This window comes from Narcine bancroftii, chromosome 7, assembly GCF_036971445.1.
Source record: "Narcine bancroftii isolate sNarBan1 chromosome 7, sNarBan1.hap1, whole genome shotgun sequence".
NCBI lineage: Eukaryota > Metazoa > Chordata > Chondrichthyes > Torpediniformes > Narcinidae > Narcine > Narcine bancroftii.
In genome coordinates, this window is record NC_091475.1 from 194,702,022 (window position 1) to 194,728,077 (window position 26,056).

The 26,056-nt window shown below is 39.9% G+C and overlaps 1 protein-coding gene across 3 annotated transcripts in view; it reads right to left on the reverse strand.

Annotated features, from left to right (window-relative positions):
* Nucleotides 1-26,056, reverse strand: part of atp10a (ATPase phospholipid transporting 10A) — a 252,799-nt gene that overhangs the window by 83,300 nt on the left and 143,443 nt on the right. For 2 of the 3 annotated variants that reach the window (XM_069891894.1, XM_069891893.1), the window contains 2 exons: nt 21,540-21,744; nt 5,702-5,787 (listed from right to left, as the gene is read on the reverse strand). In XM_069891894.1, coding sequence (XP_069747995.1) covers nt 5,702-5,787; nt 21,540-21,744 — 291 coding nt within the window. The remainder of the gene's footprint in view (nt 1-5,701; nt 5,788-21,539; nt 21,745-26,056) is intronic. The other variant, XM_069891895.1, reaches the window with a different exon arrangement.

A 26,056-nucleotide genomic window follows, 5' to 3' on the forward strand; every position in this document is an offset into this window, starting at 1 on the left:
AGGGGAGGATGTTGGGCACAGGTGTAGGGGAGGGAGGTGACAGAGTGAGGGAGTGGTGTTGGGTACAGGTGTAGGGGAGGATAGTTACAGAGTGATGGATAATGAATAATAAGGGTATGACTGCGTGAAATCCTAGTGCTGGACTGGGACATGCTTGGGGCTAGTGCAAAACCTTTTTGGAAAAACAAATCTGGCTCCACCGAACAATTTTACAGGCAACACTTCATAGGAACAAACTTCTGGGATAATGATTTTCTTTCATCCTCTCAAAAAAGGTATATCTAAATTGTTTTTATTTTTTCGAAGAACGTAACATTAGTTGCAAATGTGTAGATATCATTTGGTATCAGTAACTCCCACACAACAACTTGTCCAAACACTTCAGTACATCCATTGCCTTGAAGGTCCCTTCTCTGTGAATATCATTCAGGCTGTGCCAATAACACTCTGTCCATGCTTTATCCTCCACCCTTCCCGACATACAAACAAACACAGTAAGCCAAGACCAAATACAATTGGATGAACTACTTCGTCACACATAAATAGAGGAGAAGATGCATCTCATCATCTTCACCGTTTAACATTTTCAAGCACTGACTGACGGCAGCATTTCCAATATAAACGGGAGATTTATATTGAGATAGACATAGATATCTTCAATGGGTAGGAGGTTGGTGCCTTTGATGGACAAGGCTTTCTTTGCTACCTTTTGCACCCTTCTGTGATCGTGGGTATTTGTATTGCAAAACTGCACTGAGATGCAAACCAGTCAGTGTTCTTACTGCAGTGCACCTGTATCTTACAACATGCTAAATCTCCTCATACTACTTGGAAAGCAAAGTGCTAATGTATCTTCTTCACAGCGCCTCAAAGGTCTTCTGGGATATGGAGTCCAAGGAACCTGAAGATTATGATTATCTCTACCTGTGTCTAATGCTTTTGTAAGAACAGATGCTGCTTTGACTCTTAGTTTGCCAGAACCTAGTTACTTCAGAGGGCAGACTGTGGGATGTGCAGAATTGTTAATTGGTAGAGCTCTAATGCAAACTCATCAACATTAAAGCTGTAATATTTATTTTTCATTTGAAATTGCACTGTGCACTTTTCAGAAGTGGACAAAATCAACAATCAGCTCCTTGGTTTTGATGATGTCGACAGCATGATTTTTGTGCTTGCAGGGAAACTAATGAGCCCTTTGTCAAGAAAAAACAGGCAAGCACCTGAATAAAAAGGCGGGGGAGAGAAGGGAAGAGCATGGGGAAACAGCCAAGAGGCCATAGGCAGACATGGATAGAAAGGAAGGAAATTAATCAGGGAGGGTGGTAGCTCAGTGAATACAGAGAAGAGGAAAGGAGACAGAGGGATAGAGAAAATGAGAGCCAGAAAATGGAAACCAGAAGACAATGTTAATGTCATGTGGTTGGAGGGTGCCTGGATGGAATACCAGGTGTTGTGCCTCCAATTTGTGAAAGATCTTAGTTTGGCAGTGCATGAGACCATGGACAGACATATCAATCTGGGAATGGGATGGGGAATGCCACTGGGAGATCCCCGCGATTGTAATGGACGGAGCCAAGGTGCTCAATGAAATGATTTCCGGGACAATTACAACATCTGCAAACTTTCTTGTTTCATTTCATTGCAGTCCTGCTACCACTCATCTCCATCCTGAATTCTGACTCATTTCCAGTAATTCACCCAATAACAGTGGTGTCATCAGTGAATTTGTTGATGGAGGTTGAGCTTGGTCAGAGTGGAGGAGGTGATGTTACCGATCCACACTGATTGGGATCTGGTGATGAGTTTGAAGTTCAAAGTTCAAATGTATCGTCAGTGCGCATACATGACATCACGTACAACTCTGAAATCCTTTCTCCTGCGGACCTGGCAGAATTTCTACTTATTGGTAGAGTAAAAAACTGTACTCAAGAAAAAAAAATATGTAAGCAAAAGACAGAAATATGACCAAATTGTGAAATACAGAAAATAAATGTTCAATATTAAATAATGTGCAAATTAAGAGTCCTTAAACGAGTCTCTGGTTGAGTTTGTGGATGAGGAGTCTGATAGTGGAGGGGGTTACAACTGTTTCTAAACCTGGTGGTGTGAATCCTGTGGCAACTATACCTCTCTCCTGGTGGCAGCAAAGAGAACAGAGCATGTCCTGAGTGGATCCTTGATGATGTCTGCTGCTCTCCGACAGCAGCTTACCCCGTAGATGTTCTTAATAGTGGAGAGGGTTCTGTGCTGTCCTGGGCTGTGTCCACTACCTTTTGGTGAGCTTTATGTTCAGGGGGATTGGCATTTCCTGTAGATTTCTCTGAGCGGCGCTGGACAAAGTGGCGACTCTCTGTCTGGCTTACGGTAGACAAAAGTTAAAGAATTTCATGGATGTTACATTCTAAATGTAGTATTACTCGACAATAATGGAACCTTTGCCTTTAGATGTTCCCAATGGTGGGGAGAGTTTTACCAATGATAACCTGGGTGGTGTCCACTAGCTTTGGTAGGGTTTTCTGCTTTGAGGTAATGGTGCCCCTGCCCTAGGCTGTGATGTACTTATTACACATAAGTAGAAGTTTGCCAAGGTTTCCAATGCGATACCAAACCTCTAAAAACTCCTAAGGAAGAGGAGGTGCTGACGTTCTTTCTTCACAATGACAGTCATGTGTCGGGTCCAGGGAAGGTCCCCCAAAATAGTGACTCCCAGGAATTTAAATTTGCTCAGCCTCTCCAACTCTAATCTCCCAATGATCACACACCTCTGGCTTTCCTTTCTAAAGTCTACAAATAGCTCCTTGATTCTGGAAGTTGAGGATCCAGTTACAGTGGAATGGTCAGAGTTCCAGGTCCTGTATATTGGTCATGAGTCTTGCTGGTATAATGGTGCTGAACACTGAGTTGCAGCCAATGAACAATAATCAGATGAAGGTGTTCCTCGGGTCATCAGGGGAGGGCCAGCGAGGTGGCATATGCCCTTGACCTGTGGTGACAATAAGCGAACTGAAGTGGGCCCAGGTCCTTCCTGTGATAGGAGTTCATTTGCTCCATACCAACCTTTCAAGCATTTTGGCATTTTAGACATCAGTGCCACTGGCAGATAATAATTGAGACATGTCACCATGTTATTTTTGGGGACCAGATGATGAAAGCTCTTTAGAAACAGGTGGGGACCACTGACCACAGTAGTGACAGGTTGAAAGTCTATGAAAAAATCTAGCCAGTTGGTTCACACCTATGTTAAGGACCCAGCCAGGATGTGATGTCACGCAAGCCCTGCCATTCCTGTTGGGCGCCTATTTGAGATTCCAGAAGGTTGTACCTGGACTTTCTGTATGTTTCTGATCTTCCGACCTAAACACCATAGATCTGGCCTTCAGTGGTTTCAAATCTCTTGGTTCATCCCATGGTGTTTGATCTGGATAGTCTTCACAGAGACACACCTGTCCACACATTTCCTAATAAAGTTGGCAACCACTGTAGCATATTCAATCAAATCTGATAAGTTTCTTCTGACACAATTAGAATTTCATGCTACAAAAATCTGGAATTAAGCTTCTTTCTATTTAACAGTTTATTATTGAAAAGGGAAGTAAAATGTAATCACCCTCAAAACACATTTATAAAGAATTTTTTTAGAAATACAGTACTGTAAATATGCCCTTCCAGCCCATGAGCCTATGCCATCTAAATACACGCATAAACTTTCAAACCCGGTGGATTTTTGGTGGAAACCAGAACACCTGGAAAAAACCCACACGGCCACAGGGAGAGCCTACACACAGTGCTGGATTCGAACCCAGGTCACTGGTATTGTCATAGCAATGCACAAACTGCTATGTGCACCATGCCTCAGTATTTTTCACCATTCAGGGGCCGAATGGCATTTACTCTTTTAGCTTGAAGTTTCCAGGAGTTTAAGCTATTCCCTGACATTGTCATTTTATAACAAGCTCTTAGCAATTCAATACAATGGATATTGAAACATACTGGGTAATGTTATTATACGTTGAAAAAACTGGGTCATAAACAGAATGGGAAAAGAAACATGTTGGTGCATTTAGGAAAAATGTGCAGTGCGACTTCAAATGAAAAATAAATACTACAGCTTTAATGTTGATAAGCAGAACCCATTAGAACCCCAACGATTCACCATTCTGCACGTCCCACAGTCTGCACTCTAAAGTAACTAGGCTCCTGCAGACTAATGAGTTATAGCAGCATCTGTTCTTAGAAAAGCATGAAACACATGTCAGATTAATTCGAGTTAAATGTACGGTCATTGGCCTTTTGAGCTCAGGTTTGTCTGCTCCGATGATCATGCTTGCTGAGTGAGTGTCTTTACATAACAGACACATGACTACTTGTCCACCTTGTGCGATTGAGGAAATGAATTAAAAAAAAAAGTACAGATATCCTGAAATAAAAAGAGAGAATGGTGGAACCATTCAGCAGGCCAGACAGCATCTGTGGAAAGAGAAAAAGAGTTCATGTTTCATGCTGAATTCTGACAAGCTGAAACATAATCTCTGTTTCTCTTTCTACCCACATTGTCTGACCAGCTGACCGTTTCTAGTATTTGACGTTTTAATGCAGGACTAAAAATTGAACAACTAATAGTTTCAGAAATGCAGAGTGGAATGCAAATGTTCCCTTCATTTGAACTCTTAATGAATTCTGAATGGAGGCAAGAACCTTGCACCCCGCTAATTTGGATCAGTCGATAATCTCACTAAAAAATGCAGGGAGGCCGAGGACTGGAGGCTGAACTGGATAGTGCCAGCAAACACATGGGGATTGGGAGATAGAAGTAGCCTGCGGCCACTTGAACTGTAGGCCAGCGGTAAACAAAGTTCACGTAACCTGCTTGGAGTTAAGCAGGGAAGTCTGCAGATGCTGTGACCTTAGGCAGATACACCAAAGTGCTGGAGAAACTGAGCATGTCACACAGCATCTACAGGAGAAAAAGGGTAAGCAACGAGCCCCTCGTCAAGGCATGCAAAAAGCAGACCTGAGATAAAAATGTGGGGTGGGGGGAAGGAGAGGAACGGAGGGAGGAAGGGGAAGGGGAGGTGCGCAAGTAAGAGATTATGTGGATATGGGTGGTAGGGTGTTAGAAAAACAAAGCTGAGAAGTGATGAGGGGAGGGGACAGGTCTCTGAATAGAAAAAGAGGGTGGGGAGCTGCAGGAGGGAGTTAGAGGGACCGGGAAAGAGAGAGACTCAGGGGATGGGTTTAACGGAATCTGGAAAAGTCGATGTTTATGCCGTCTGGTTAGAGAGTGCCCAGATGGAAATATAGGGTGTTTTTCCTCCAATTTGCGGGAAGCCTCTGTTTGGCAGTGATCGAGGCCATGGATAGACACGTCAATGTGGGAGTATAATCTGCTTCTTGCTTATTGCTACTTAGCACCTAGCCTATGTCAAGCACCCCTCTAATTGTACGTCAGCAGCTCAAACAAAGTCGGTCTGCACCTCTCAAAGCAGAACTGCAGAGTGACCACAATAGTCCATGGACGTTTCTCTGGATATGATAACTATCACATGGGACCTTGTAATCTGCAGTGTTCTGCAAGCTTTGGAAGAGCGGAGGTGAGATGTTCTTTTTGGACTGGGAGCAAGACTTCTGCCACGTGTACAAGCAATAGGTAGGGACAGATAAGGAGGAAAATGGAAAGAATTATTCACAGGATTCAACTTACATGTAACCTTGAAATCTGTTCAGGTCGTTATTTGGCTTCTCACATTCTATAACACTGTTAAACTTCATGGGGTCAAATTCAGCTTCCTAAACCAATACACAGTGGAAGGAAAGAAGAAAACATGTCAATGAAGTTCATTTAAAATATATCAGAATAAGAATATAAATGCAGAAGGACAAAATAATGCACAGGTCACTCAAAATTACATCTTGAATATGTTCATTAAGATTTCCCCTAATTACTGCATGCAGAAAATGTTCAAATTTCTAAGCCAAATGCATTGAAATTCCAAAAATCTATTATCTACTTAGTTGGACATCATCGTGTTAAGCCTATTGGGTTATCCTCCTGCAGTCCCTTAAAACTCACCAGGCTACTGTTTCCAGAGCACCTTTTGAACTCACTGAGGTTCTCGTTCCCTCACTCCCTTGAAACAACGGAGTATTAATTGAAATAACATTCTACAGTCAATAGCAGTTAGTGTAATGTTGTAACAGCACCAGCGACCCCGGTTTGAATCTGGCGCTGTCTCCAAGTAGTTTATACATTTTCCTTGTGTTTGCGTGGGTTTTTGCCAGGTATTCTGGTTTCCATGAACCATCCAAAAGGTATGGGGTTGTAGGTTAATTTAGGTGTAATTGGGCAGCTCATGCTTAAATGACTGGAATTGGCTTCTACCGTGAAGTGAATTTAAAAAAAAGATCAGAAAGTCTGCCAGTCCAGCATCACCAAGGACATGAGAGTGTCAGATTACTCTATTAGCAAACAGATTGGCCAACTGTGTACCAAAAATAGTAAAACAAGATCAAACTGGATTTATTAAGAAAAGACAAACAATGGACAATGTCTGTAAGTTCATTAATTCAATCCATGCAGTACAAAGAAATAAGATACCAACAGTGGCTGTTGCTTTAGATGCAGAGAAAGCCTTTGACAGGGTAGAATGGAATTATTTATTCAAAGTATTACAGAGATTCAACCTACCAGAGAAATATATTAATTGGATTAAAGCATTATATAAGGGACCAATGGCGAAGGTGACAGTAAATGGATATGTATTGAACCAATTTAAATTAAGTAGGTCAACTAGGCAGGTATGTCCACTATGTCCCTCACTGTTCAGTTTAGCAATAGAACCATTGGCAGAACTGATATAACAGAAAATAAAATAAGACATAAAAATAAAGGAGAAGGAATATAAAATCAGTTTATTTGCAGTTTTATTTCCTTTATCAATAAAGGAATTACCTAAGAAATTGAAGGAGTATGGAGAAATATCGGGGTACAAGATCAACGCAAATAAAAGTGAAGCGATGCCAATGAATATTGCGGATTACACAGAGTTTAGAAAAGAATTACCATTTAAATGGCAAACACAAGCAATCCGATACCTAGGTATTAGATTAAATAATAATTTAGGCCACCTATACAAATTAAATTATCAGCCATTAATGAAGAAATTACAGGATGACTTAAAACATTGGAAAGAATTGCCACTAACATTGATAGGGAGGGTAAATTGCATTAAAATGAATGTCTTCTCAAGGATACAATACCTATTTCAATTGTTACTAATTCCCTTAACAGAGAAATTCTTCAGTGAACTAAAGGGAATAATAAGGAAATTCTTATGGAAAGGGGGGCGGGGAAACAGAGGATAGCGCTAGATAAATTAACAGAATGGTACAAACAATGTGGTTTGCAGCTACTAAACTTTTAAAATTATTATAAAGCAGCACAATTAAGGTATCTATCAGATTTTTATCAAACAAGGGAAAAACAAGTTTGGACCAAGATAGAGCTAGATAAAATAGGGGAGAAGGTACAGGAACATATACTTTATAAGTGGGATGAAAAACTGGTGCAATATAGAACTTCACCAGTATTGCACCATCTGCTCAACATTTGGAAGAAGATTCACGTAGAAAGGAAAAAAACAAATCACCAACTACCAAAATTATTATTGTCGCAAAATCAACTAATCCCTTTCACAATAGATAACCTTTCCTTTCGGGAATAGGAGAGAAAAGGAATTAAAAGAATAGAAAATTGTTTTTTGGGAAATAATTTATTAACATTTGAACAAATGAAGTATAAATATGGAATAACTCATGGTACAATGTTTGCATACCACCAATTGAAAACTTACTTAAAGGACAAATTGGGAAGCAGACTGAGATTACCAGAAGGAAGCAGCTTTGAATATGTGATTACAGACACAATGATAATTAAAAGATTTATAGCGAACATGTATAGCTGCAAGAGAAGGAAATGATGAAATAAGCTATAAACCCAAACAAAAGTGGGAAAAGTATTTAAACATAAAGATAAAAAATGAAATATGGGAAAAGTTATGCTCTGGAACTATGAAAAATATAATAAACACGAGGTTACGCACGATACAATATAATTGGTTACACAGGCTTATCACGCCCTAAAAGTTAAATAAATGGGATCCAATATTATCAGATAGATATTTTCGCTGTAAGAAGGAAATGGGAACAATAGTACATGCAATTTGGGCATGTGAGAAAGTGAAAAAGTTTTGGGAAGATCTCAATCAGGTATTAAATAAAATCACAAAAAGCAACATACCAAAAAATCCAGAGATCTTTCTTCTAAGTAATATAAGAAGTAAAGGATTAGGCCTCAAACTGGATGAAGCACAAAAAAGATTTATTATGATAGCCTTAGCTGTAGCAAAAAAATGTATAATGTCAACTTGGAAATCAGAAGAGAGCCTGAGAATACAACAATGGTACATGGAACTGAATAAATGTATTCCATTGGAAAAAATAACATAATTTAAAAAATAAAGTCACATTATTTGAACAAATTTGGGAACTGTACATGGAACACAACAGAGAGGGCCTACCGCGGACCTCCACCCCCTAAAATGATAGAATGAGAAGACAAAATGAACTGACCCAGTGTGAAAAAGGAGTTGACACAATTTTCTTGTTTATTTTCATTGTGTGATGACATTGTTTAATGGTTTTATTGTATTGTATATGTTGAACATTTAATGGGTTTGGAGGGAGGTGGGATTGAGGGAGGGAAGATGGGGGGGAGTAAAAAGGGGAGAAAATGCCACTGTGTATATTGAAGAGGGAAATGTTTGTGTGTATTTTGATTGATATGATTCATAGTGTGAAAAATAATTTTTTTTAAAAAGCACCAGATTACTGGAGTCACACTACATTGGCTTGGTGGAAACATGCTATAGGTGAGGATAAGGGAAGGGTTGGACTTCCCTCCAATGCACTGGTTGCACGTGTTTATAAATTTATAAACTCCTTTTGCAGACTAAACAGGTTTGAGATTGTTTGCTTGTCATGATAGCCCTTCTACGTGTTAAGAAGACATCAAAGGCTTTGCTTGGCTTTCCACCAGTTTTTAATTGAAACCTGAAACTTTAACCAGCTGTGACATTGGAATGAATAATCAGTGTTTCAAATTTCAGTTTTTGCGAATGGCTGTGGTCAAGTGGACCACCACCATGGCTGTAAGTTTTAATTTCCATGGAGTTTCCAAGTTCAATGTGAAGGTGGAAAACAATCAAATGAAACCATTGCACAAATCTAGTTCAGGGGGTCTCAGGTTGCACATTTCAATAATTGCACAGTTACCCATCAAGTAGTCTCAATAACTATCATAAATTGGACAATTATTGAATGGTTGTAACAGCACAGGAGGCCATTTAGCCCATTGCATCTGTTGCCTTTTCTTCCAAAGCGATACACTTGTTCCACTCCCCAGCCCTTTCTTCATAGCCTTGCAAATTTTTTTCACTACACATTTATGGAAAACCACTACATGTCCCAAGTATTCACATCTTGTATGTGTGTACATCCAGTAAGTATGGTAAAATAAAAGAATTGCTGTTTAAATCCTTGAAACTATGAGACTGGGTGCAATGGCCCTAGAAAACTGAAGTTCCTCTCAGAATCAGAATTTATTGTCATGAACATGCCATGACATTAATTTGTTTTATGGCAGCATTAGAGTGAAAATATTGCTATAATTTACATTTCAAAAATATTGCAAGAAAATCAGAGAAAGGGAGGTACTGTCTGTGGTCCATTGTCCATTCAGAAATCTAATGGCACAGGGGAAGACGCTGGGTGTTCCTCTTCAGGCTCCTATACCTTTTTTCGGATGGTAGCAGAGTGAAAAGTGAATGGCCTGGGTCATGGGGGTCTTTAAGGACAGAGGTTACTTCTTTAAGGCACCGCCTCTTGTCGATGACCTCGATGGAGTGAATTCTGGTGACAGTGATGTGAATGCTGAATTGACATCTCTTTGGAGAATTTTCCTGTCCTGTGCATTGGCACCTCTATACCAGACAGTGATGGAACCAGACAGAATGCTCTCCATGGTACACCTTTAGACATTTTCAAGAGTCTTTTGTGACATACCAAGTTTCCTCAATTCCTCACAAAGTATAGCCGCTGGTGAATCTTCATGATTGCATTGACATGTAGGCCCCAGGGCAGACCCTTAGAGATGTTGACACCCAGCAATTTGAAGTTCTTGACCTTATCCACTGTTGACCCCTCGATGATTTCCTCCTGGTCTACAATCTAATGTTGCTAATGTTGAGTGCAAGGTTGTTGTTGTGACACCACTCTACTAGCTGATCTATCTCCCTCCTGTATTCTCACTGCCATTTGTGATTCTGCTGACAACCGTGTTGCCAACGGCACATTTGTAGATGGCATTTGAATTGTGCCTGGCCACACGGTCATGGGTAAAGAGTGAATAAAGCAGTAGGCTGACCACGCATTCTTGAGGCGCGCCTGTGTTGAGGAGGAGATGTTGTATCCAATTTGTATTAATTGCGGTCTTCCGATGAGGAAGTCAAGGATCCAGTTGCAGAGGAGGGCGCAGAGGCCCAAGATTGTTGATCAGTTCTGAGGGTATTTTGGTGTTTAAGGCTGAACTGTAGTTGATGAACGTAACTAGATGTATGTGTTGTCATTGACCAGGTGATTCAGAGCTGCGTGGTGGAGTGCCAGGGATATTGCATCTGCTGTGGAGTGATCGCGGCAGTACACAAATTGCAGTGGGTCCAGAACTTAATGTTAATTCTGGCCATGACCATCCTCTCAAAGTATTTAATCACTGTAGATTTTAGAGCTACTGGACGATAGTCGTTGAGACAGCTCACTCTGCTGTTCTTGGCTAGCAGGATGAATAATTATAAACATTTCCTCTTTATAATTATAAACATTTCCATCCAGATGAACTGTGAATTTCAAGTTCTCTGGATGCAAATGTGTTGGGGCCTTGCTCCAGGTTTGTTTTTCCTATTGTAGCCACTTTCTTTATAGGCCATTCAGTTTGGGCAGATTTGCAATTTATGCTTAACACTAATACTATGGAGCTGAGAGGAATAACTGGATCAGATTTCACAGCTGTATTAAAATCCCTGCCAAATTTCACTCATCCAGCAAGTGTGATTGTAGAAATTTTCAAAATGTAGACATACAGCACTGTAACAGGCCCTTTCAGCCTCTGAGCCCATCCTGTCCAAATCCATGCCATTGACCTATACCCCCAGTATTGAACAGTGGAAGGAAACTGGAGGAAACCCACGCAGTCATTGGCACTGAAACAGCATTGCACTAACCACTACCGTCAACTTCACCATTTTCCTCTGGTCTTTCAGGAATGCTTAACATTGCAATGCAAAAAAATGAACACTAAATTAGGAAATGAGGAGACATAAAATTGGATCTTTGCTTCTTTCAATTGGAAGAGCACTGCATTGTTTGAGGAGGAAACAATTCATAGACCCACTTGATTGAATGAACACTGAGAATTATGTTCAATTATATTTTTTGAACATAGAGTATTACGAATACAGTAGTTTTGTAAATAAAAGAAAATGGTAAGGGCCTTGCATCATTTTTGGCTCTACTTTCAGGTTGAGCAGAAAACATCCCATTCCATGTCTACACCATAAGAAAGCCAAGGGTTCTCATGTTTCCAGTCAGACTCCTTCTTTAATAAGAGATCTTGTCATAGTAATTTTTATTTATTTATATAAAGCACTGCCAGTTCCCAACGTCAGCACTCTTTCACCATCTCTAAACGAGAGAATGATATTTGGAAATTCTAGATCAGTGGTTCTCAACCTTTCTCTTTCCACTCACGTACCACTTTAAGTATTCCCTATGCCATAGGCTGCTCTATGATTAGTAAGGGATTGCTTAAGGTGGTATGTGGGTGGAAAGAAAAAGTTTGAAGACCACTGTTTTAATCGTACTTAATTGACTCGTTACATGCACAATTTCGGAACTCCAAAGGCAATGGGCCAACGACAATTTTCCTCAAGCAAAATTGGGTCTAGAGCAGTGGTTCTCCACCTTCCCTTCCCACTCACCTACCACCTTAAGCCATCCCATACCGATCACAGAGCACCGATGGCATAGGGATTACTTAAAGTGGCATGTGAGTGGAAAGAAAAAGGTGGAGAACCACTGTTCTAGATGTTGCGGGGTCACAAGGTAGTTTCCGATGTAAATTTCCCCTGAATAAAGAAGCATTTTTAGGGGTGTCTCCCTCAAAATAGAGCTTCAACGAATCAGGCAGATCTTGCTGACCTCAACCTATGCTGAACTCATCGAAGAGTAAAACAATGCCCTATTAACCAGGACCTCTCAATTTATTGTGCCATCACATGTCATTGCTATCACTCAATGCAGAGTTGGACGTGTTGCTAGCAACTTGTTTGGTCTGGTACTGAACAGTACAAAATAATTGCCAGTTGTTTTCTTTAAATGATACCTGAGAGTTATTTACTCTGGCGTCTCCCACCACCAGCATGGTCACGTAACAGAGACTGAATTTAACTTTGTTTTTTTGATTAGACCATTGCTGATTTTGATGAAGCTATCAACATTTATAGGTTATTTCTTTCTTTGGCTTGGCTTCGCGGACGAAGATTTATGGAGGGGGTAAAAAGTCCACGTCAGCTGCAGGCTCGTTTGTGGCTGACCAGTCCGATGCGGGACAGGCAGACACGATTGCAGCGGTTGCAAGGGAAAATTGGTTGGTTGGGGTTGGGTGTTGGGTTTTTCCTCCTTTGCCTTTTGTCAGTGAGGTGGGCTCTGCGGTCTTCTTCAAAGGAGGCTGCTGCCCGCCAAACTGTGAGGCGCCAAGATGCACGGTTTGAGGCGTTATCAGCCCACTGGCGGTGGTCAATGTGGCAGGCACCAAGAGATTTCTTTAGGCAGTCCTTGTACCTTTTCTTTGGTGCACCTCTGTCTCTCAGTGGAGAGCTCGCCATATAATACGATCTTGGGAAGGCGATGGTCCTCCATTCTGGAGACGTGACCCATCCAGCGCAGCTGGATCTTCAGCAGCGTGGACTCGATGCTGTCGACCTCTGCCATCTCGAGTACCTCGACGTTAGGGGTGTGAGCGCTCCAATGGATGTTGAGGATGGAGCGGAGACAACGCTGGTGGAAGCGTTCTAGGAGCCGTAGGTGGTGCCGGTAGAGGACCCATGATTCGGAGCCGAACAGGAGTGTGGGTATGACAACGGCTCTGTATACGCTTATCTTTGTGAGGTTTTTCAGTTGGTTGTTTTTCCAGACTCTTTTGTGTAGTCTTCCAAAGGCGCTATTTGCCTTGGCGAGTCTGTTGTCTATCTCATTGTCGATCCTTGCATCTGATGAAATGGTGCAGCCGAGATAGGTAAACTGGTTATACATCAAATAGGTTCACAGTGTTTAAAGACCAACTCGATGAGGACAAAGGCTGCAGTATATTTTTTCTGTTCTTGGCATGCAGGTAGGAATGAAGTGGATTGATTAAATGCAACACTGCCAAATGTGAACAATGCTGGAGTACTGCCCAAGAAAAAACCATGGCGGTAACACACTGATTCAGTCCTCCAACTGCACAGGGAGTTATTAAGTTAGTGATCTGATCCAGCTCTGATAAAAAAAAATCTCCACCTAAATTATTAGCCTGCCTTTTCTCCTGCAAAGCTGTTATCCCTACCAGTAAGCCCCATATTTCCTGATCTTTAAAGCAGCTCAGAATGAGTAGTGATTTATACTTTAGCTCTAATACAGTGTAGGACATTGTTGAATGTATCAGAAATGATGCAGGTAAAATGTATGGCTTCATGTTCGTTACGGAGCCATCAGTAACCCCAGAGGCTCCTGCAAACCTATCCAATTGGGAAGTTTGATTCCAAGGTGTTAAAAGAGAATGCACATCTCCGTAGAGAATAAATCATTAATCTGTGTGGGACTTTGGATTTCTACACTGAATACAGATAAATGATTCAGAATAAAAGTTACAAAATTCCTGGATGACATTTTACTCTGGGCATGAAAGCTGAATGAAAATATTTGTGAACTGCCATTAAAAATCTCCCAAGCTGAATCACAATACCACACAATTAGGATTTATCTTTCTTTTCTTTTTAAAATATTTTTATTCGTGTTTAAATTAAATTACATTAAACCCTACAGTTATATATTGTGCTATAAGTTTCAAGGAATTATTACAAAAAACTTTCCTCATGATAACAAAGTCCAGAGCAGGTTAAAAGAAAATAGAATTTAACAACACACAAAAAAAAAACTCCATAAGAATAAAACACAAATAAATTACTGGTGATTTAGAACCCCTACTACTCAGCAGTTAAACGATGACAGGTAGGAATCATGTGACCACAGCCTGGAGATGACAGCACAGCACCAAAAATACATTATAATAATAGTCCATAAATGGCCCCCATGCCTTTTGGAAGTTAATATTTGAATCTTTGATAGCAGATCTAATTTTTTCCTAATCTTAAACAAGACGTAATATCGCTTAATCATTGTGTATGTGTTATCGTCTTTCCATTTAATCAAAATTTCACATCTGGCCATCAATAAAAGATAGAATTCGGTTTTGAATCGAAGTCAGTAATACATCAACATCTTGAAATGAACCAAATAGAGCAATTAAAGGGCAAGGTTCTAATGTGAACTTGAGAATCACCAATAATGTTTGAAAAACATCTTTCCAAAATTTTTCTAAGGTAGGCCAGGCCCAAAACAGGTGAACCAAAGGGGCATCACCAATTTTACATTTGTCACATAGAGGATTTATATTTGAATAAAAATGAGACATAGGTACTCTATGGACCACTTTAAATTGCAACAAACAGTGTTATGTATAAAAGGAGGTCGTATTAATCAAATTACAAATAGAGACCCACACCTCATTAGAGATTGAAAAATTCAAGTCCTACTTCCAGCCATTCTTGATTTCAACTAACAAGGCTATCCTTAAATCAAGCAAATTATTATAAATAAGTGTAAGTAAACCTTTATGAGAAAGTTAAAAAGTGCATCAAGAATATTCACCTTGGGGAATGCCTGAAAGTCAGGGATCTGAGATTGAACAAAATATCTAATTTGCAGACATCTAAAAAAATGTATTAGGCAAGTCAAATTTTACCACCAATTGTTGAAAAGAAGCAACATTATTATGAATGAGAAGGTCTTTGAAACATTTAATACCCAACCTGTACCAGTTGTTAAAGGCGGTGTCTTGCAAAGAAAGTTGCAAGAGATGATTATATATAATAGGGCTGTCAAGAGAAAATCTCTAAAATGTAAAACACCCTTCTAAATTGTGCCCATCTTCTCATACTATGTTTAATTATTGGATTATCAGTTAGTTTATCTAAAGAAGATAATAAAAAGGGCCCTAGAATTCCCAACATTCTTAGTAAAATTCAGTTCTATTTCTACCCATAAAGGGTGGTTAACTGGATTAGCAAAATGTAGCAATATATTGACCATCCAATAATAAAATCTAAAATTAGGGACCACAAATCGGCCATTCCTTTTAGCTTTATTTAAGGGGGGGTGGGTACCTTGCCACTTGTGGGAAGATATAAGCAAATCAAATGAGTCGAGAAAGGATTTGGGAATGAAAATTGGTAGAGATTGGAAAATATACCAAAATCTTAGTAGCAACCTGTTGTTGCTCTTCCTTCCACGAATTGATTGGGCTTCTGTCCCACTCTCCCTTCCCCTCTCTCAATGACTCTGTAATAGAATTTGGTGCACATTAGCCTCCTTTATGGATGGCAATACTTTCTCTCCTCCTAAATGGTGGCTTTTTTATTGCCTCTTTATTATATCTCTCCCTTTCTTTTAGTACATTTTTAAGATCAAATTTGTCTCTATCATTGTTTATGGTTCATCTCCCTCACCCGATGGACTCTTCTCAGCTACTCAGGGAGGGCTTGAAACCATGACAGTTTTAGAGTTTCCCTGGAGGTTGGGACGTCAACCACTTTATTTCTGCAGACTAGGAGAAAGCGTGGCAGGGAGGATGTACCAGAAGGCATTCCTCAGTTGATCAAAGGGTGGCATTCCTGGAAAAGGGTTCTAAATAAAACTATAAATGCCAGAAGGTTTGAGTAAACTGCCCTAGGTGTATTTTGGTTTAATTTACGGGCATCAGCACTTTAATGTAGCAAAAATTAGGTTTGCAAATTAAAGACACATATGTTCGAATTAAGTTATAAATTTTGTAATTTCCAAGAAGTAGGAAAGTGAAACATTTTTTTTAAAACACTTTTTAAAAATTAAACCAAAATAAGGTTCTTGGGACAATGCAAGCACATGGTTAGAAATGATCCATAAAGTCTTTAATTGGTAAAATAAGTTCAAGAGGAAAAATGCCACGCAAATAAGCTTCACTCTTTGCAGAGCCAAAATATAACAAAGTTTACATGTCGAATAGCTGATAACCATAAGTTAAATTCTGCTCCAAACTGAAGAATGACAATTATTTCTAGATATACAGAGCAAAGGTTTATAATGAGGAATTCAAATGCATTCAATTTAACTTGCAGAGGGCACAGAATCAAGAATGGTGTGACACTGTTATCAAATCCTATCTTGTCTTCCAAGAAGAACAAATAGTTTCCATAGGTTTAGCTGAAAAAGTGCTCCATGCCTTATTAGCAAACATAAAGACCCTGGTAACTAGAGTGCGAAAAAAGTTTGTTCTGAGGCATTCATGGGAAAAATATTTCTTGCAAATGTTGAAATATCCACATGGAGGGGAGGTGGGTGGGGAAGATGTGCAAAAGTTGTGTATGTGGAATGTCTCTGATATGAATGGTGAATCACTGGAAATTTTTGAAGAACAAAAACAGGACAAGTACACAATTTTGGAGCCAACATTTGCTTCCAATTAATAGTTGTGTCCAAGAATATCCCAAGTGAGTGAATAGGCCGCGTTGTCCAAAGAAAAGGAAAACTAAAAAAAAACTACCTACAAAGACACCATGATCAGTACCAATGCATTTGTTTCGTGATATTAATAGATAATTGAATAGGATGAATTTTTTAACAAAAAGATTGGAATCTCACCATGACCAGTTCAAGAATGGTCAGCCAATCAATGACATTTAAAACTGTATCTTCTGGTAAAAACAATCCAACAAATAAATAGGGGACTGTGGCTTTGAATCCATGAGTACTGATATCCAAACTGGAAAGGAAGCAGGTGAGTGGCCACATCTGGAAAGGTTTCAGCGATAATAATAGAAAGAGGTGTTTCAGGCAGGCTTCATTTGGAAATGCAGTAATAGAAACCTGAACCACAGCACCTTCTCGTTAGTCAGGAAGGCACAGTAGCAGCTACTCTTTCTAAGGGGTTTGAAGATGGCAAGGCTACCAGTACCCATCTTGAAAACATTTTGCAGGAGCACTTGAGAATATCCTGTCTGGATGCATCATTGTGTGGTATGGTAGCTGCAAAGCATCGGAGTCAGGTCATTAAAACAGATCATTGGGGTTTCCCTTTCAATATTCACCAAAAGCATTGCTTAAATAGGGCTTAAAGAATTATTGAAGATCCCTACCAATCATTGATACACCACTAACCTACTGCAGGGGGCGATCTCTGTACCTGCAGGAAGATCACCAGAGGACAGACCGCACCTGGCCGGCTGTCAATCAACTGCCCGGGATATAATCCTGAGCCGGCCCCTCCCGAGCCAGTCACTCGGGAGCCACCAGTGCGGCTACCACTGTAGCAGAGGTTTTCAACTGAAAAAAGCCTGTTGTAAAGTCTTTCTTGAGTTTTGTGTCTGCTTACTGCTGCCGCCGTGCAACACACACTACCATCAGGAAGGAGTACAGGAGCATCAAAATCAGGACTGCTTCTTCCCACAGGTTGAGATTGATGAGCGGTATCCAGTAAACCTCGAGTCTCTTGTTAATGAAACAAGGAAATGATTTCAAAATATTTATGCACACCTATTTTAAATGTCATTTTGAGTATACTGTAAAACTCCTGGTATCCAGCACCTATGGGGATTGGTAGTTCATTCCAAAAAAGAAGAAAGGTTCTAAGGTGAGCAAAGGGCAACTGTGGCTGACAAAGGAAGTCAAGAACAGTATCAAGGCCAAAGAGAGGAAGTATAAATCAGCAAAGAGGGGTGGGAAGCTAGAGGATTGGGAAACCTTCAAACAGCAATAGAAGATAACTAAGAAAGGTATACGGGAGGAAGAATTGAGGTACGAGGGTAAACTAGCCAATAATATAAAAGGGGATAGTAAAAGCTTCTTTAAATACATAAAGAGGCAAAAAAATGGCTAGGACCTTAAAAACAGAAACGGGCAAAATTATTATGAGAAACATGGAAATGGTTGACGAGTTTAATAGATACTTTGGATCTGTCTTCACCAGGGAAGATGCAGTTAAAGGTCAGATAGGGGGTAGAGGTCCTGCGGTATCAAAGGAATTGATAGAAATGCGAAGGGTTTGCTTATATCTTCCTACATATGACAAGGAAAACACCCCCCCCCCTTAAATAAAGCTAAAAGGAATGGCAGATTTGCGATTCCTAATTTTAGATTTTATTATTGGCTGGTCAATATATGTAATTTGATTCTTTTGCTACATTTTGCTAATCCAGTTAACCAACCTTTATGGGTAGAAATAGAAATGAATTTTACTAAGAATGTTGGGAATTCTAGGGCCTTTTTTTCATCTTCTGACAATCCAATAATTAAACGTAGTATGAGAAAATGGGCACAATTTAGAAGGTTGTTTTGCATTTTAGAGATTTTCTCTTGACAGCCCTATAATATCCAATCAGCTCTTGCAACTTTCTTTGCAAGACACTGCCTTTAATAACTGGTACAAGTTGGGTAATAAATGTTTCAAAGACCTTATCATTTATAATAATTTTGCTTCTTTTGAACAATTGGTGGTAAAATTTAACTGGATTTCCAGATTTGGAAGCTTGTGGTCTTGAGTAAATTGAAAGGACTGAAGGCTGCTAAGCCCCAGAGCCTGACGGGCTGCATCCCGAGGTGCTTAGGGAGGTTACTCTTGAAATTGTGGTCTCACTGGTCGACATTTTCCAATGTTCTATAGATTCAGGAGAGATGCCTGTGGATTGGACGGTGGCTAATGTTGTGCCACATTTTAAGAAGGGAGGGAGAGAGAAATCAGGCAATTACAGACTGGTTAGTCTGTCGTCAGTAGTGGGGAAGATATGAGAATCTATTATCAAAGAATAAATAACAGAGCACTGAGACAGAACTAATAGTATAATTTCGTCAGCATGGATTTCTGAAGGGAAATTTTTCGAGGATGTGACGAGGAGGGTGGACATGGGAGAGCCAGTGGATGTGGTGTACTTGGACTTTCAGAAGGCTTTTGATAAGGTCCTGCGCAAGAGACGAGTAGGCAAAATCAGAGAGAATGGTATTGGGGGTAGGGTGCTGACAAGGATAGAAAATTGGTTGACAGACAGGAAACAGAGAATAGGATTAATAGGTCAATTTCGGGATGGCAGGATGTGACAAGTCGGGTCCTGCAGGACTCGGTGCTGAGTCCTCAGTTGTTTATCATGTATATTAATGATTTAGATAAGGGGATTTTAAATAACTGGCAAATTTTCAGATGACATGAAACTGGGCGGCAGTGTGAAGTGTGAGAAGGATGTCAGGAAAATGCAGGGGGGCTTGGACAGATTAGGTGAGTGGACAGATGCATGGATGATGCAGTTTAATGTGGATAAATGTGAGGTTATCCACTTTGGTGACAGGAACAGTAAGGCAGATTATTATTTAAATGGTATCAAGTGAGGGAGTGGGGAAGTGCCCGTGATCTTGGTGTTACTTTTACATCAGTCACTAAAAGCTCGCAGGCAGGTTCAATGAGCTGTGAAAAAGGCAAATGGCATATTGGCCTTCATAAAAAGGGGAATAGAGTATAGGAGTAAATATGTCCTTCTGCAGTTGTACAGGGCACTGGTGAGATCACACCTAGAGTATTGTGTCCAGTTCTGGTCTCCTAATTTGAGGAAGGAGATTCTCGCTATTGAGGGAGTGCAGCGTAGATTCACAACGTTAGTTCCTGGGATGGCGGGATTGACGTATGCCAAAAGGTGGATAAACTGGGGTTGTATACGTTGGAATTTAGAAGGATGATGGGAGATATGATTGAGGTATAAAAGATTATTAAGGGATTGGACATGATAGAAAGTGATTACATGTTCTCGATGTTGGGGGACTAGAAGCTGTAGTTTAAGAATACAGGGAAGGCCCTTTAGGACAGAGATGAGAATTTTTTTAACCTAGAGAGTTGTTGGTCTGTGGAGTGCTTTGCCACAGAGGGTGGTAGAGGCGGGTTCTCTGTACAAGTTCAAGAGAGAGCTAGATAAGGTTCTTGTGGACAGGGGAATTAAGGGTTATGGGGAGAAGGCAGGAACAGGGTACTTACAGTGGAAAATCAGCCATGATCTAAATGAATGGTGGTGCTGGCTTGATGGGCTGAATGGCCTACTCCAGCATCTATTGTGTATTGTCTCAATTAATTTTCTGGTCGCTTGAGATTGCTTGTTGTGTGATTGGTGAAATGAAAGCGCAATGCGCCAAGATTAAACTTGCGTATTTTATTTATTTTCCGTGATTTTTTTGCGGGTTGAAATTTTAAATCTAGACAAACAGCATGGTAACAGGTCCTTCCAGCCCACGAGTCCATGCCACCCAATTACACCCAATTAATCTACAACCCCCGTACTTTTTGAAGGATGGGAAGAAGCCAGAGCACCCGGAGGAACCAACGCAGAAATCGGAGGAACATACAAATTCCTTACATACAGCGCCGGATTTGAACCCATTTGCTGGTACCTGCAACTGCACAAACTGTGCCGGTTGCTTGAAGCTGCCATTATCTTGAATTCCAGATCACAGGGGTTTTACTCTGTATGAGATTATTATGTGCTGTGTATTAGGAGTGCTTGTGTGTGCGCTACGGACCAGAGATAAGCGGTTTTGTTTGGTTGTATATATACAGATGATGATAAAACTTGAACCCGAATCATCCCTTTCAAATGCATTTCTGACAATTAATCAGAAACCATTTATTGTAAGATTGTTGGGTTTTGATGTTTATTGTCAAGGTGTGTGATGTGGTAATTAATGATGCCATTCAATCTAAAGGAGGACCCTTCCCTTCATTGATTAAATAATATTGAGCTCTGTAACACCATAATGATAAGGTGTTTACAAACAGGGGATGCAGAAGCTGACTAGAATACTGCTCTGACTCGTCATGGGGCGACTCCAGCACCACCTTTTTGGTGAGCTCCAGCACCTAAAAATAATTCGCACTGCACCCCTGCTTATAAATGAAAGAAAAAACTGTAGGATTTGGAGGAAAGAAGCAGGAGAATGGGATTAATTGGATGGGTCTTTTAATAAATTTGCACAATGAGCAGAACGGCCTCTTAGATTTGATGGCAAAGTAATAGAAAATAAGTTGTTGAAATAAAAAGGCTCACCAGCTCTGTAAATCCCTTAATAACTTGTCGCTGCTTGAGGTTGGTCTCTCCATCCAGGTTAGCAGTTTCAATGTGGCAGAGACCATCTGGGTCGCTGGAGTACAACAGCAGGATATCAGCAGGAATTATTTCATTGCATCGCAAGCGAACAAAATCCCCAACTTGGACTTCTTTCCAGTACTTTTCCACGTACTTTCTCGCACTCCTTGGAAGAAGCATTACACACTGGTCAGGAATGTGGACCTGCAGTGCTCAGGTGCATATTTACACAAAAATGATTAAATCAGGGACTGGAGAGATGGCATGCAAAAGTTTGAAGTTGTACAAGACTTGAAAAAATTACTTATTATTTAAGAGATAAATATATATTTTGTAAAATTTGGAGCCCATATTTACAAAGTATTGGTATAAATATTTAAATGAAACTCTGACATTCCTCGACATATTATAAGAAACTTTGTAGTATGGAGTATCTCTTGTCCTATATATATCTCTCTCTCCTTTTTTCTTTCTTTTTTGTAGGAGGTTAGAGGGGTGGAGGGGGATAATAGTGGGATTCTTTTTCTTTCAATATATAGATACCACATCTATTTGTAATGGATTTGTGATATTACGTAATAATTGTAATTTCATTTGTGGTTTTAAAATTTATAAATAATTTTTTTTCAAGAAAATGATTAAATCTGAATTAAGTTTATTTGTCACAAATTAGTGGGGAGAATTGTTCTGCGAGCAGACTAACTCTAACGTTCATACAGCTGAGTTAAAAACACAATTACACACTATACGATTACAATGAAAAGGAAGATCGATAAGTGCCCGACAAAGTATCAATAGATTTTGTAAATCATGAATTTGTGTTTTATAAAATACAAACACAAGGGAATGCAGGGTCCCTTGACCCTGCTCTGCCATTCAGTAAGATTCTATTTCACTCTGTTTTGTTTTAAGTGCCATTTTCCTGCCTATTATCGTAATTCCTTGCTCCTCCAAGGATCAAAATTCGGTCTGTCTCAACCTTGAACACATTCAATGACTCCTCTGCCATAACTCTCAGTGTTAGAGAATTCCAAAGATTTATTTTCAGAATCAGAATCAAAATTTATTATCGTGAACAAGCCACAAAATTTGGTGTTTTGCGGCAGCGTCATAGTGCAAAAGTTCAGATTAATCATTTAAAATGAATTTTTGATACAGTAAAACCCTAAGCAGCTGAGGAAAATAAATAAAAATATTAAAATAAAAAAAAAGAATAAAATAACAGGTAAAAATATGCAAGTTTAAAATTGTAAAAGTGAATGTTCTATGAAGTAACACATAAACCTTTGGTGAAGATGGGAGAAGATAATGGAGTGCTTTGCTCGTTTAAATAAAGTTGTGTTTGAATAAAATGGTGTCACCCAGGATGGAGAGCAGGTTGGTGCCTCTCACCGTTGGAGTGTCTCTCCTTAACCCTGCTTAGTAAGAGTAGCCCTGGCCAGGGGGGCAGTAAATTACCCACAATGCTATTGTTTGTCTTTTGGGTAGCTGTATGGAGGGAGAGGTATCTGCAGATACAGCGACGGTTAAATGTTTTCAAAGAATGTGATTCAAAATAAAGTAAAATGCTTTTAGTTTTACATATTCATGCAGGTGAAGTTTGTTCAGTGTTATTACAGTGCAGTATTTTGTATTTTGTCTTTTAAACTGTTTATTCCTAATGCAGATGTATTAGTTAGACGCTGAAAGTGTAAGTTTCAAGCAACTGGAAAATACACTTATCTGGCATCAAGGGGAAGCAACCTACATGTTGATTTCTAACGTAAAGCACCATGACTTGATTTGAAATAATATTGCCCAATGTTAAATACACAATATAAATGTGTTGAAGTCTTTCTTTTCAAAGGAAAATTTCAAATGAAGAACTGGCAAAGGTTTGTTGTTCATGTGTAAAACAAATGGAAATTGTGTTGATGCCTTGACTGAAGTTAAAATCCAAAATAAATTGGATGGATGACATTAAATTTTAAAGCATTAAGAAAAATATTAAATAAGTTATAGTAATTAACAGTAAGAATTTATTTTAGAGAGAATACAGAAGTTGTTCAAACTATTTACTGGAGAAAGTCATTAAGTTACACTCCAGATTGTAATACAATACAGAAACATTGTTTTTAAGAGCTTCAAAAAAAAAATTGCATGCCTACGTTAATTAATTCATCTGCATCAACTAGTCTAGCTGTATCAGTTACAAGTTGTATCAAAGTCTTTCACAGATGCTACCATGTTAATCCTTGTGAATAGTCAGCCCTCATTGTTGCTGGCAGCAAAGCATCTAATGTGAATGAAGGCAGACAGCTTTAACAGCTTTGCACAAAAAACATACCCCACAAGGACAGAAAGTGTGAGCACTCCACAGAGAAATGTAATGGAGAGATTCTGGACAGAGGCAACCAAAATTAGATCTCATTATCCCCTGAGAAAGACAGATGCTTCAGGACAATTTTCAAATCTACCCTCACTCCCAATGCTACATTTGATAGAGAAATAAGATAAAATAAAATACAGTTTTAGAATGATTATAACCCAGACCATTCAGCCCATCAAGTCTATGCTGGCCCCCAGATCAACAATTCTGCGAGTTTTATTCTCCACTCCTTTCCTGTGGCCGTGCATATTCTTCTTTCAAATATGCACTTTATTTCCTTTGAGAGCAATGATTGACACTATTTCCACCACTTCATTGGATTGTGAATTTCAAATTATAATTACAGGTTGAAGTGCTTTGATCTAAACCATGGAAGATGCTGGACAATAGAAAATGCACAGCAAATAGTTGTCAAAGGTGTGGTAGGTGCCTTGATCAGACCCCATTTTCTGAGCTAATAGGATAAAATATATCACAAATAAAATCACCGTGGGCTTAGTGGTTAACGCCATGCCTTTACAGCACCAGTAACTGGGATTGGTGTTTGAATCCCGCGCTGTTTGTAAGGAGTTTGCACTAACGGCAGGTTCAAAACGTGCTGGACCGTGGGAGTTGCCAGACCACAGAGTCCCAGATAAAAGAGGTTCAGCTTGTACTTGCTTCGAATTAAAAAAAAATAATTTAGACATACAGCACTGTAACAGGCCACTTCGACCCACAAGTCTGTGCCGCCAAATTTCACCCCATTAACTTACACCCCCAGTACGTTTTTGAATGATGGGAGGAAACCGAAGCACCCCGAGAAAACCCACACAGACACGGGGAAAGTAGGGCGGTACAGTTAGCGTCAGCAACTGGGGATTCGAAACCGACACTGTCTGTAAGACGTTTGTACATTCTCCCCGTGTCTGCTGTGGGTTTTCTCCAGGTGCTCCAGTTTCCTCCCACCCTTCAAAACGTACCGGGGACTTGTAGGTTAATTGGATGAAAGGACTTGTTTGTCTAAATACATTCTTACATACATCTCTTCATGCTCTCCTTAAAGCTTTTGACAAAAAAATTAATTCTCTGTCCCTAGTCATTGCTAGTAAGAAATAGGTTCCTTTGATGTATTCTATGTAATTAGTTTGGTGAGAGCAAATTCACTTACAGGTCCTACCCAAACCAGCAATGATAATGAAATCCTGAACAAAGTCAAGAAGAACAAAACATGCTTGTGGTAGCAAGACTTGATGAGATTATGATATTTGTCTGCATTTCAGAAACTCACAATGGTCTCATGCACTTCACAGCCAATTGATTTATTCCCATCAAGGCCCTTCAGGTCACTTGTCTGGAATGAGCTCCTACTGCCTCCTGTTCAACATTGGCAGGGTATAATCTTAGCTGTGGCTCTCTTGGTAACCATCTCATCTCAGCCAGGAAAGTGTCGGTGCAAGTGTTATTTCAAAAACAATCACATAGGTAGATACTATCGGCTAGAAATGAGAGTGCAAGGTCCATCTGAAGTCGTCACATTTATTTGTCGTTCCTACCATAAATCTGGCAGTGTACAGCGAAAATGAGATAGCATTTCTACGGACCATGGAGCTGGTTATTTACATGGATAAATTACCTCAGAAAATTTTATAAATAACGTATGACTTATTAAATATTATGTTATATATGCTAGCCTTGTGTCCCCAGAATTCAGAAGCCTCACAGCTTGTGGGAAAAAGCTGTCTTGTAATCTGGTTGTGAGGGCCTGAAAGCTTCAGTCACTCTTCCCGGATGGCAGGAAGGAGAACAGATTGTGGGAGGAGTGTGTGGAGTCCTTCATGATGTTTATGGCTTTCCGCAAACAACCGCCATTATAAATGTCCATCATGGCAGGGAGAGAGACCCCAATAATCTCAGCAGTCTTTACTTGCGTTCTGAGATGGTACAGTTCCCAAGCCAGGCAGATACATAGGATGCTCTCTAAGCATCCCCTGTGGAATGTAGTGAGGGTGGAGGGTGGAAGCTGAATTTTCCTCAACCTTCATAGTAAGTAGAGGCATTATTGGGCCTTCTTGGCAATGCATCTGGTGTTGGGGGACCAGGAGAGATCCTCCGCCAGGTGCACACCAAG